At 39.6% G+C, this 13,733-nt stretch overlaps 1 protein-coding gene and 1 long non-coding RNA gene across 8 annotated transcripts in view; one reads left to right on the top strand and one right to left on the bottom strand.

The window, feature by feature from the left end:
- Positions 1-13,052, top strand: part of LOC123580878 — a 23,886-nt gene extending 10,834 nt beyond the window's left edge. Inside the window, exon 3 of one of the 2 annotated variants that reach the window (XR_006703514.1) lies at positions 12,931-13,052. This is a non-coding gene — a long non-coding RNA (uncharacterized LOC123580878). Of the gene's footprint in view, positions 1-567; positions 765-12,930 lie in introns of those variants that run through there. The other variant, XR_006703515.1, reaches the window with a different exon arrangement.
- The window catches only part of MEIS1 (Meis homeobox 1), a 138,019-nt gene that overhangs the window by 4,990 nt on the left and 119,296 nt on the right, over positions 1-13,733 (bottom strand). For 3 of the 6 annotated variants that reach the window (XM_045446265.1, XM_045446267.1, XM_045446264.1), the window contains exon 10: positions 237-376. In XM_045446265.1, coding sequence (XP_045302221.1) covers positions 237-376 — 140 coding nt within the window. Of the gene's footprint in view, positions 1-236; positions 377-980; positions 3,580-13,733 lie in introns of those variants that run through there. The other 3 variants (XM_045446269.1, XM_045446266.1, XM_045446270.1) reach the window with 2 other exon arrangements.

Genomic DNA, 13,733 nt, shown 5'->3' with positions numbered 1-13,733 from the left:
AGAAAGAGCTGGGAAGGCAAACTCAGAAAAAAAAATAACACTAATATATTGAATGTGTACAAAGAATATTGTAACTGAACATATGATTTAAGTTACTTTTCTCCATTGGCTTTCCCCCCCCCCCTCCTTCTCCAAATGTTTTATAATGATGTTAAATTGATTAGTGTTGTTATGAAACTAAACTGGTTTAATTTTAATTGCCAGGCGCTCCTAGTACTCACTCCCAGTTTATTTACCAGGTAGAGGACCTCCCGGTGAATGGCTTGAGGATGGTTTTCGCTTGCGTGACTTGAATACAGTCACTATGGGGGACTTGCCTGCTCGGTTGGACTGGTCTATCATGGGCTGCACTATTCTTCTCCGGGCATTAATAAACCTGTAACCAAGAAAGTAGAGTGAATCATTATTCCTTAAACAAAAACGTGGGGGTGGGGAGAGGTGGAGGAAGAGGAGAAGACGGAGCACAGCGAGAGCAAAGCTAGATAGATCTTGGCAAAACGGTTCTCTGCACTGCTCTGTGTGCAGCTTCACATGCTACACACTCTGCAACCCTCGGTGACCTTTGAGTACACAGGCTTGGGGCTTCTGAGTTGATTCATGTTTGCCTGTTTTACCACAGTTGGACACTTCCATTTCATCTTTTCATGGGGGAATTAGCAGAGTTTTCAGGAAACAATACGAGCCACCACTCTTTTCAATTGCAAGGGGGGAGATTTGGCGTAGAGAGCAAGATGTTCATAAGGGCATCTGTTACCTCTCCTAATTAGTGACATTTCAATCTCATGTTCTCTGACTTCTTTTTTACAATTTTTATCAAAACCTTCCCTACCTCTTGCAAACCTAATTCTATTTTAATGCCCACTATTAAGATAATGAACTGGGATGGCAGCACACCATCAAATGAGAGAATGTCTGGAGTTTATCACCACTAACTCACACTGCTGGGGACTTCAGAGAAACGCATTCCTTGTAGAGATTTCTTGGGGTGGCTTTTTTTTTTTTTTTGGCTCTTTATGCAAAGTCTAAGGTCAAGGCGAGGTCACAGCTATACAGTAATTGAACTTATAATATTGCTTTCTCCAGCTAGTCCTGAACATTTATAAGAAACATCTTATCAAGACATTTAAGTCACTTAAGTGTCTTCATAAGGTTTATTTTTTACAATTTTTGCAGCCTCTTCAAAAGTGGCCAGCCACTGAAAATTTTTTAAAGTGGTTCGTACAAGCTCTACAAAGTCATGCTTGTGAAATGTCTAACTCTTAAGATCCATTTGTATTGTGTAATGCTAAGAATTACATATCAAATACAGAAAGTGAGCGGGCCATATCATATTAGCTTCTGCAAAAGTCAAGTGCTTTTAGTTAGCAACTTGGATTTGAATACATTGGACACGAGCAGCACATAAAAAATACAATGAAAAGTTTAATAATGATTAAAGGATCTACAGTCCAGTATGATTTTTAGTTTGTGAGTCTGCCCACTCAGAAAGGAAAATAGTTCCTAGAAACCAAACCGTTCAACATAGAGGGACGGGTTTTTAAAATAAAAATGCACGCCTCATGACATTTTAAGATTCTCAATGTCCTATATCCTTATGTTCTTTGGTTATCAAAAAAGTAATTAAAATCAATAATGAAACTGGCATCTAACTAAAGGATACTGTTGGTGCTCTTATTGGCAATATATATTACATCAGTTCTTGTATATGAAGTCCTTGAACTGGCTAATAAAAATATTTAAAACACAGATCTACAACAAATTGTGTTGCAAATCAGGTTATCATTATCTTGTATAAACCATGAAAATTGGAATCATGTGAGCAGAAGGTTAGATTAATTCTCCATTCTCATTATAAGCACAGGTGTAGCACAAACACCATGTGAAATAACCAATTAAAATGAAAAAAAAAATCTGCTTTTTCATTAGCTGCCTTCACTGCATGACCAATTAGAAAATTATTTAATATTAATATTCCGCGTATACCAAAAGTAATTTTCATAGTAACTAACATAGGTAAGAGAGCAAAAAACAGCTCTTTATCTATGGTACTGTTCATAATCTGCAGGCTCTCAGAGGAAAGGAACTCTGATAACATTTTTTTAGAGACCTTTTAAAAACATATTATTTTGCGGATATGATTTATGCTATTTATCTAAAAATAGGAAGGGCACTTTTTAACAGATGAGAAGCCAAGGCTCAGAGAAATTAAGTGACTTATTTGAGGTCACATGTTACCCAAGAGATGTTAGTAACTTGCTGACGGACACACAGCTGGCAAATGGTAGTGAGCACCCCTCCCCCAATGTCCTGACCAGAGCATGGCCACTATTGTGCCACCCATCTAGAATATTCTGGACTAAATAGATATCTAAAAATGAGCTGGTTTTGAGCCAATCACCGCTGGCAACGACCCTACTGTTGAGTCTGGGAATAGGCATGACTGAACATTTTGTAGACTAGGAATTGTGATGACTGTACTGTTTGTGCATATGGACAAAGATAAGGCTACGCATTAGAAGATGCAGTGACTTATCTGTATTCCAAAGCTTGCTTCCTTCACACTCATACATTCAGATTTCCAAAGACCAGTTCATAAGAACCAACTCAGGTATGAATCCATGACTATTAAACCCATGGAATCATAGAAAAATTAAACCTCAGGTTTGAAATGGGATTTAACTGTCACCTACGTTAGTCACTGACATGAATCACCTCAATGATCTCCCCACCAAGTAGATAGGTAGCCTCTTCTGGGCTGTTTCTAATAAAGCATTTGCCCCCTTACCTGAAAGTCCATAGATGTGTGGACAGCCTTCTATTAGACGGTTTTGCATTACTCGATCTAAACTCCTTTCACCAGGACAACTCCTTGGGGGTAATTTAAACCATTTCTAATCTCACTTCTTCAGGACAGCCTTCAAATATTTAAACTATAGCCATCATGCCCCATAGGCTTCTCCCCTCTTCTCCCTAGGTTGAACATCCAAGATCCTTAACAAGTTCCTCCTAGAATGTAAGTTCTTCTTGGGTTTTGAGTCCACTCACCACCTGGGCCACTCTCTGCTCAATATGCTGAGGTTGGTCTGTGTGCCTCCAGAGGTCTTCAGGTGACAGCGTTAAATGCAGTTACCCCACACCTGCTCCAGTCCCCATCTAGAGAGCAAATACCTCATCACACAGCCTCTTAGCTAAGGACCCACAGGTACCCAGGTGCTATGTTCCTCTCTTTTGGTGGCAATAACCATTTGTTGTTATGGACAACACAGATGCAGGCTCTCTATAGCATATGTAGATATAAAGGTGAGAATCCTTTCATTTAATAAAATCAAAATTAAAACAACTGAAAACCTCAGAACCCCTAATCACTTTGTCCAAACTGTTTGACCTCATCAGTAGGTACGCTTAGAAGTTCTTGCTTTTGAAAACTAATTTAAAACAATTTTGTACTATAATGAACATTATTAATACATATAGGACATCGTACACTCTCAGAATCTTATTGGATTATGCTTCCTATACTTACATGAAGCACGGATAATATTATCTGGGGTCATGGTGGACATCATTATCTGAAAATAACTAAGTAAATAGCAAAAGATTTTATTTTTTAAGACAACATCATCTTTTCAATTTTAAAACCGTCTCAACATTTGGTTCTCTTTAGTGTATTTTATCCTACTATCTTCTATATATTTCCTTGGGAATTATGCTACATACAGTAAAGCCATGTGTTTAGATGGCTTCGGAGTGAATTCAGATACAAAAACATTTTCCTTCTGGGCAAAGTAATAAAATGACATTCTTGCTCCTCCCACTATAAGTCAAGCAGAGGTCAGTTCCCCCATCCCTGTATCTGTTTAAATAAACTGGTCCAGCTGTTTGTTTCTAAAATGCCCTCTGACCTTGCGTCTCATCCTCCCCGCTTTTGTGACAGAATGCTTTACTTTCCATTGTGGAAGATTCTAAATTATCAAATTTTCTAAACACTGAACCAAAAACAGACCTTTAGATTTTATGTAAACTTACATGAACATATTCCCTTCTTAAAACACTCATTTCAAGAAGCATCAGTAAAATAGTTATTTCAAGCTCATGTGTGTGTTCAAATATATATCTATATTTATGTCTGAATACATAAATATATATTAGAACTTTAACATAAGAAGAAACAATGTTTTTGAAGAGAAATGAGAAAGAGAATGATAAAATTCCAGTTTGAATGCTCCACAAAAAAATCTATTCTCCAACAACCATAAAATAGTTTAAGATAAAATGTATCCATGAAATATATACAATCTTTAGTATTTTCCATAGTAATATGGTCTCTTTCAAACGTTTGTTAGTTTAAAGATGTAAGAGAAGACTTTTAAAATTTTTGCAGTTGATGTCCAAACATTATAGCCCTTAAAACCTAGATGTACAGTGTGAGGAATATATGACAACAGGACATTTCTTCTTACTCATTAAAATCGTTTCACACCTTGGTTTAATAGACTGTGTCTCAAATTTGCCATAAATCGGGCATTTAAAAAGGTAAACTTTTTAATTAAGTAGAAGGTCAGGAAACATCCTGTTTGCCTTTCCATATTACATTCCGAACATCAAGGTATATTTTTTTTATAAATCCCATTTTGCTTTGAAAACAATGTTCTTTTGTGAAGTACTTTTTAGAAAACTGGACACTCTGTAGGTGGCAGAAGACTGAATTAGGGAAAGAATTCTTATATTTCTTTTTTTCACAGCATCATGGATTAAAATTTCTTCCTGTGTGACCAAACTATCTCCTTTCTCAAAACAAGACGTTTTACAACGGAAAGGAAGAAAATGGATTGGCCTTCCAGCTTCGTTCCATGTCAACATAAACAGAGACGTAGTTCTTTTTACCTAGTTAGTCGTTTAGAACCAGAGTCCTACTATGGGAAAATGGGAGGTTGGAAGGAGAGAAGATCTTCCAAAGTGGGATCATCTCAAAATTGAATTTAATCCTTTGCATTTTTAAAATAGGCATCAGGCAAGGAGAATGGGAGATGAATTCTGAGTTATGCTAAAATAAATATAGGAAGATTTTCTTTATTCTCTCTTTTCCTTGCCCCCTACATGTTTGTTTATCATCGGACTTCAACATTTTTTTCATTCTGCTAATTCCACCAGTCTCTTTTCATTCTCACTCTTTGAATACCTGAAGAGTTTTCTGACCAAGATCTGGTAGAACAGCTTTCTAAAGCTGACCTTTGTCCTTCAGTTTATCTTCTACTCCTTGCCCTGGTTACTTCCCACAAAACTGGATGGCTAAGTTTAGTGTCCTCTTCGTGAGAACCAGGAAGGGTGGAGAGATCACAGCGGGCATCCATCAGAACCAAAGACAGGGTACGTTTTCCCTGTTCCACAGACAACATTTTCCACACAGCTTTCCCCTTTTCCTGTATTCTTATGCCCTTTGTCTTCCTCGTACAGCTCTCTGTAATATTAACAATACTAAGGAAAAATGACTTGCTCACCTTCGGAGATAGGATTTTCACCCTTACTCAATTAATTCTGTTCCTCAGTGTTTACCACCTACTTGTTCACTGATGATTAAGGGGAGCCCACAGCATTACTTTAGCATGCCAGAGCCAACTCAGTGAACCACATAAAATCAAAATGCTGTTGTTTCTAAACAATGACAGGACTCTCAGTCATCCCTATAGTGTTTCTTGCCAACTAGGCTCAGTAATAGTCAGCAGGAGGTAGCTACCCATTTCAGTGTGGAGAAATACCATTTTACAATACCCTCCTATGCCCAAGGAGCAAAAATTATCAACTTGATATTAAAGAGAAGATTTCATTAAATAGCAAGATGTGTTAGTAAAGATGCCTTCTATATTTACACTATCCATTAAATAAAGTATTAGTCGCAGTCATCTTTGATTAATATTGAGGTAAACTTAGGAATACCTACATACATACTTCATAAAAATTAATACCATGCATTCTTTTTTTGTTAAAAATTTTTAATGTTCATTTTGACAGAGACAGAGAGAGACAGAGCATGAGAGGGAGAGGGGCAGAGAGAGAGGGAGAGGGGCAGAGAGAGAGGGAGACCCAGAATTCGAAGCAGGCTCCAGGCTCCGAGTTGTCAGCACAGAGCCCGACGCCGGGCCAGAACTCACGGACTGTGAGATCATGACCTGAGCCGAAGCCGGACGCTCAACCGACTGAGCCACCCAGGCGCCCCTAAATTAATACCATGCATTCTTAAGAATAAGTCCTGGTGATTTCTACACACACTATTCTTTATCAACTAAAAATAAAATAAAATTATTACATGCTGTAAATAATATTTAATCAATATAAAATTCATTTAGGTAATCTCTATAAATATTTTTATAGAGTTTAAGACTTGTGAAAAATCTTCAAATATAAAATTTCACATTGGAAGCTAGTTGCTGAATTCCAGAATTTTGTCCTTTTCCTCCTTATTCTATTCCATGAGTTTCTTTCCTAGTATTTCTTTCAACTTCATCACAATCATTTAAATAAAAGTATATATACTATGTATTTTTAAAGTCAGCATTTCCTAACAACCTGAAGGCCTCTTTTATAAACAAACCCTTCAGGGAATGAGTTCTAGCCATCTCTCAAATAACTCTCTGTTCTTTTAAATAAAAATCAACTTCAAAATCTTTTGTTGGATTTCTTCATTTTAGATTTACATTTACTTATTGAATTTAATGATCCATAACTGGCGGTCTTCAGGGTCCAAGCCTCCTACACTCCCTTTCTCTGTGAAATAAGATTTCATAAAACACTATTTTAAGACACTCAAGAAAGTTGACTCCATCTCAAGTCAAACCTTATGAAATCATGTTTTTGGCACCTTTTTCCAGTTTCTCAACCTCCTCCGAATCCAACAGTTCCAGGACTGCAATACATCATCTGTGTGCTGAGGGCGGGGGGAAGGGGGTAGACAGGAGGGAGAAGGGGGCACATGCTCTGCTCTTCATCCCTTCTAGAAACAGAATATTGAAATTTCCTCGAATCACAATAAGCCCATCAATCGGCAGTCTGTAGAAGGTTCCCCTTCTCTAGCAGCGAAGGGTGTATTTGTCAAATTATTTTAGAAATAGCTTACGTTGTCTAAGACCACTGAGGAAGTTGATTGCATATAAAGTTTTCCTCAAAGCCACTAGTGAAAAAAATCACTAATTATTTGAAAATTATAATGCAGAGTAATAACAAGCCCATGTATTAAATGTTGGAGTAACTTTCTTTTTTTTTTTTTTTTTTTCCAACGTTTATTTATTTTTGGGACAGAGAGAGACAGAGCATGAATGGGGGAGGGGCAGAGAGAGAGGGAGACACAGAATCGGAAACAGGCTCCAGGCTCTGAGCCATCAGCCCAGAGCCCGACGCGGGGCTCGAACTCACGGGGCCGCGAGATCGTGACCTGGCTGAAGTCGGACGCTTAACCGACTGCGCCACCCAGGCGCCCCAAATGTTGGAGTAACTTTCAAATACTTCATCGCTTCATTATATATAATGGGGAAGTTTTCCTTGAAAGCAAATTATAAAATGATTTTTTAATTAAAAAAAAAGTATAAGCTTGCTAAATGCTTTAATCTGACCTGAATTCAAAGCAAGGGTGGGGGGGGGTCTTTTAGTGGCAGATCTCTGTTTCTTCTGCTACTACCCATGACTTTCTAGATCACTGAAGCACTAGGCTCCGAACTCAGTGGAATAAATTGTGGGGATATCCTGCCAGACCTAACGTAAGGAATACCCAACAGTTTAAAAATATCTTAAGTATGCACTGATATAAAACATACGTAATAAAATATTTATGCAGTATTTACTTAAATGTGACAATTTGCCAAAGTTGAGTTTGTATAATTGCACAAATATAAGAAAAATAGTGCTTTGCTTAAGGTGTATGGAATTAAGATGATTATTATCACAACAAAGGAGTGATAGGAAAACCTAGGATAACAAAACCTTCCATAGTAATGAAAAACTAAAATAGGTATAATATATTCAAAGAATAGATGTGTCTCTCTTTGGTCTAAGCTGAACCATTTTTCATTTAAATTCTAATTTTCCTGTATTTTACAAAAAGTAAGTAAAATCGCATCTAATTAAACGTCCCTTAAACATTACAGAATAAATACGTTTATTTAAAACACATCCTAATTTTCTGCCAATCTCCATTCTTTTTTTATAAATGTTTTCATTTATTTTTGAGAGAGAGAGGAGAGAGAGAGAGAGAGAGAGAGAGAGAGAGAATGAATGGGGGAGGGGCATAGAGAGGGAGACACAGAATCCGAAGCAGGCTCCAGGCTCTGAGCTGTCAGCACAGAGCCTGATGTGGGGGGCTTGAACCCACAAACCAGTGAGATCATGACCTGAGCAGAAGTTGGCCACTTAACTGACTGAGCCACCCAGGTGCCCCAGCCAATCTCCATTCTAAGTAGGATGACCACATAATTTATCATTTAAGCTGAGACACTTTTGAGAGTAAACGGACACTATTAACAATTAGGCTGGAGGGGCGCCTGGGTGGCGCAGTCGGTTAAGCGTCCGACTTTAGCCAGGTCACGATCTCGCGGTCCGTGAGTTCGAGCCCCGCGTCAGGCTCTGGGCTGATGGCTCAGAGCCTGGAGCCTGTTTCCGATTCTGTGTCTCCCTCTCTCTCTGCCCCTCCCCCGTTCATGCTCTGTCTCTCTCTGTCCCAAAAATAAATAAACGTTGAAAAAAAAAATTAAAAAAAAAAAAAAAAAAAAAACAATTAGGCTGGACAATAGGCATCAACCACGAATATTCCAGGCAGTTGGGGTGTGTGGCCACCTTAATCACCAAATATGCACTTTTTTTTCCAAATAAAACTTCCCCTGCGAGATTGGAATTGAAACCCTCTTGTGTGAGAATGGTGGCCGACCCTGGCATATATAAGGTGTCACAGAACCCCAATACCACCTGGGAGTGTCTCTGAGCTCTTTCCTTTCTGGAGGATCTCTCCTTTAGTTGCCTCTGCTCCCTAAGACTTCACTAGTCCAAAAGCTTCCCAGACCTGGAATCTCCACTCCAAGGGAGAGACCAAGGGAGGATATCTCAAAATTCAGCTTGATTTCTGCTTTCACTTGGTCACAGGTTAGACTACAGAATGGCACAGTGAAGGTGACTTGACTGGAGTAGAGGCCTGTGTCTATCCCTTAGAAGGCTCACTGTAATTCCTGTTTTAATCAGTAAAGCTTAAAACCCGAGTTCCATGTAACGTATATCAATATGTAATCCATAAGATTTAAATACAAATGGAACCAACTATACTAAAAGGCAGAAATCTCTCAGTTGAGGCATATGACAAAATTGTTCAAATGAAGGCAGTAAACTAATAAAATTATCTCCTCTTGGAACTTGTCAAATCTCTGGAAAATGCTTGTGGTCATCTAAGTCACACTGAGGGAAGTTTGGAGACTGTGCGTTTCACTTGAGTGGCTATCCTTTTCTTTGAACAGTATCACTCATCACTATTACAGTCAAGACACTGGCCAAGGACAGGGAGAGTTACAGCGGCATCTAGGGAGAAGAGTGTGAGAACTGAGTAGGAAAAATTGCCACTCGCTGCTCTGAGGTCATAGTTGTGTTTAGGTGCTAGAGCTGTGATGACCCAAGTGACTTCATGCCTATGAAAGGAGCTTTCTTGGCAAATTTAAAACCTAAGACAAGGGTTTATTGAGATACTGTCGTTAGGATTCTCAAAAATACCTAACGGTCCAAAGACTTGTACACGAATGCTTATAGCAACAAAAGGTGGACACACACCCAATGTCCACCAACTGATGAATGCAGAAACAAAATGTGGTCCATCCAGACAATGAAACATTCTTCAGCCGTAAAGGGAATGAAGCACTACTACCTGCTACATGGAGGAAGCTTGAAAACAACATGCTAGGTGCAAGGAGCCAGTCACAAAGGCCACATGTTCACATGATGACATTTAGGGGAAATGTCCAGAATTGGCAAATCTTCAGAGACAGAAAGTGGATTAGTAGTAGAGTGGGGGGCAGAGTTATGGGGAGGGGCAATAGCGAAAGGGTCCAGGGTTTTCTTCCTGAGGTGGTGTAAATGTCCTAAAATTGACTATGGTGACGGTTGCACAGTATCTGTGAATATACTAAAAACCATCCAATTGTATACAGTTTAAATGGGTGAATTTCATGGTATGTGAATTACATCTCAATAAATCTGTTAATAATAAGTACATAATGGTGGAACAGAAGAGGTGCTGAACAAGGAACCGGCCCCATCCTTGCCTCCAATTAGCAGCATAACTTTGTAAAGCCCTGAGCCCCATCTGTCAAATGATGCATAAAATCCCATCCAGGACTTGGGCTCTGACATTCAGTGGCATGATGTTCCTAAAATTTTAATCCATGCTCCTTTTTTATAAACTTCAAAATCTCGTATCCTTTGTTATTTGGAACCCTAAAAGAAATAGCATGACTAAAATCAAAAGTTAAGTCTCAGTAGGCTTTTTTATACTACTACATTCACTCAAAATGACTCTGATGTGCCTTTTCTGGCCCCTAGTCCCTCTTGGCCCCCACTTGGCCCTAAGGACGGGAATCTCTGCCATAACCTATTGTACTTTCCTTTCTGTAAACAGTACTGCCAGGTGACCAGCCGTGGGAGCTGAGATCTGACATCTTTGGATATGTATGATTCTTTCCATTAGCTTTTTCAACATCCCCTACTCCCTGCCCTTTCCAAGCACATCTGAACTCTGACCCAAACTAGGGATCAAATAAAATCAACCAGAGCAGATGTTCAAGGGATATAGGCCAACAAACCCTGCAAGTGGACAACAACTCTCAAAAACTACCTACTTACATTCAAACCAGCATTCTAGGGTAGAAAGTACTGGAAACTTAAATATATGTATTTTTAATCACATTGCGTTTAACTTCCAATATACTATTATTAAAACACAGCTTGAGCTAAGAACTCAAGACCAATAATCCCCATCAGCTTGAAAAAGTTGTGTTTGGGAAAGCAAATGCTTTTTCCCCTTCTTCACTGATCAGATCTAATCTTGTGAGGCATTAGGTCCTTCAGTCACATTGGTTAAGAGGGTAAAGAGGAAAAGAAGAGCTCTCCAGGATGGAAACAGATTAAAGTTTGTTTGTTTATCTGTTATTGTTCAGGTATCAAGAGCCTGATAGTGTTCAGTATTTCCCATACTAATGGGTCAGGCTTAAAAGTGTCATAAGAATGGAAATGAAAAGGAAAACATCAATGACAGTGAAAGGCAGTGACAGGGAGAACCCTCTGTTTGCATCCATGATGTCTTTTGGAGGCTTTGTTTGTTTGGTGGCTTTTTAATGTTCCCTTCCCCCCTTGAAAATTAAGAAAGAAGCAAAACAAAACCCCAGGCCTTTACACAAAGCTCTGGGTATTCACACATTGGAGCGATGCAGGCTGAATCCCTCAGAAACATTTCCTCCCCCACCCCCTATGCCCCTGGTTCCACTCCATTTTTGAGAAAATTGTTTTATTCAACGAGGAGGCAACATTTGCCCCATTTTTTAATATTTCAGGCTGATTTTTTCACCACTCAGAAATGCTGTTTGTTTTATGTGGGTGCAGCCTGAAGCAAGATGATGAGGTAAGAGAGTGGAGAGGGGTCTCTGTGGGCACAGCACGGTGGTGCTTCAGTGCTCGATGGTTAATCACCCAGCACCAGCCTCAGCAACTGTTGACACAAAATAGGTGGAGATCAGGTCTGTGCAAGCAGAAAATACCAGAAAGGCAAACTATATGTAAACACACTTAAGACAGATTTGACAAGAATAGACCTAAACCTGACTTGCTAGGAAACTCCGAATGTCTAAAGGCTTCAGGGTCCCTCTCAGCGGAGGCCCCTTCCCCTTAACAGAGTTTCCTTTGAGAAGAAAAAGAGTAACATTTGAAAACTAAAATAAGTTTACAGAAGAGAGCTGAGACATTTGTCCCCTTGATTCACACAGTGTGGGTTTCAAATCTGCTCCTACATGCGGATTTATGTAATGTAATACACTTCTTCCATGTATATTTGGAGCAGAGCCAAATGGGGGGGGGGGGGCTTACAACATGCACACACAACCACAATTCAAAAAGTTATTTCTCCTGACCTATAAAACTCATGCAAAGAAGCAAATGGATAATGCTTAAACAGTCTTTTAATCTTATCTAACTGACACCTGACAACCCATTACTTATAGATTATTAATGCACCCACTAAAAAGTTTGTCATGTACAAAATTACTAGAGAAAAAGATTGAACGCCTCAGGAAAAAACAAATTTTGCTGTACAATAACTTCAGAAATTTCAAGCCTATTATCTGTCATGCCCTTCATAGACTCGTAGCACACTGCTAAAAACAACTGATTTATCTTTATTATGAATCCTAAAATGACAGCACACATGTTTTTCATGTCTTGTGATAATGTTTAATTTCATCCAGTTTTTATTTTACAGAGCTTGATTTGCTTATTTAAGATGAAGAAAAGTAGTAACTTTTTAATTAATTTCCCTGGTTGTCTCTTTATCAAAGGACATGGGTTTTTGTTTGTTTTTTTTTTTTTCTAGTCCTCGTGTAAAGCTGGAATCAGCGCCAGTTTCAGAGCGATCACCTTGCTTCTCTTTGGTTTGCAGTACTACGGAGTCTAAAATAGTAAAGCTGGGTGTGCCTGGGTGGCTCAGTCGGTCTCAGCTCAGGTCATGATCTCACAGTTCATTAGTTCAAGCCCCACATCAGGCTCTGCGCTGACGGTGTGGAGCCTGCTTGGGACTCTCTCTCTCTCCCTCTCTCTCTCTGCCTCTCCCCTATACTCTCTCTCTCTCTGAAAATAAATGAATAAACTTTAAAATAAGAGGCTTACAGGGCAGTTTGTTCCTTACCCACCTGTGGATGCCAGGCTCTTCCCCCTTGATCCATGATGCCTCTCAGCCCCCTCACTTCCCACGCTGTCTACAAGCAAATGGGAGTCAGGTCCTGCTCTGCCAGGTTGCATGACACACAGGCAGATTTTTTCCATCTCTCTGACCAGATAATTGTGCCAAGACACCGAAAACAACAAATCTGGCTTCATTAGGACTCACAACAAGTCCTGCTGACCTACATACCATGTTCAAAGTCAACCACCAACCACTGGTTTCACAGCTTTGAAAGGGGCCATGGACATTCAGAAACACTGGGCTTAGGATGGATAAATCAGTCTCCTAACTCACTCACTTGCACCCCAGCCCTCAGTTGTCCTGAAGTACCTGCTCAGGTCGTACGGCCTCTCAAGGCATCACACTCCTGTCTTGTCCTGAAAAGCTCAGAAACTGTCTTTGGATGCTGGCTGGAGGAGAAACGGCAGTTACACAGAGGAGGATTGGGACTTTAAATCCATCTTCCTTCATCCCACCCCTTCCCCTTTCTTTTCTCACCCAGACTCAGGGCCCCATGGGAGAAGGGGCAGGGTTTTCTGCCCAGTGCCGCTGTGGGCCACCACCTACTTGGTGAGGGGTTTCCACCTTTCACAGTACTCACAGTGGGATTTTACACAGTGTGGGGAAGCTCAGAGTAAACTTACTGTGTAAAACTTACAACAAAGTATATTTAACAGACTGCAGAGTCATTTTCAAAGAGGATTGTTTGCTGGAAATTTTTAGAATCTGCAGACAAAAGCAGCGTCTCTGTTGAACTCCTAAGACTCTCTGACATGACAATACC

Source organism: Leopardus geoffroyi, chromosome A3, assembly GCF_018350155.1.
Source record: "Leopardus geoffroyi isolate Oge1 chromosome A3, O.geoffroyi_Oge1_pat1.0, whole genome shotgun sequence".
In the NCBI taxonomy this organism is placed as follows: domain Eukaryota; kingdom Metazoa; phylum Chordata; class Mammalia; order Carnivora; family Felidae; genus Leopardus; species Leopardus geoffroyi.
Note: the sequence above shows the minus strand (reverse complement) of the source record. Positions and strands in the feature narration are given on the sequence as shown.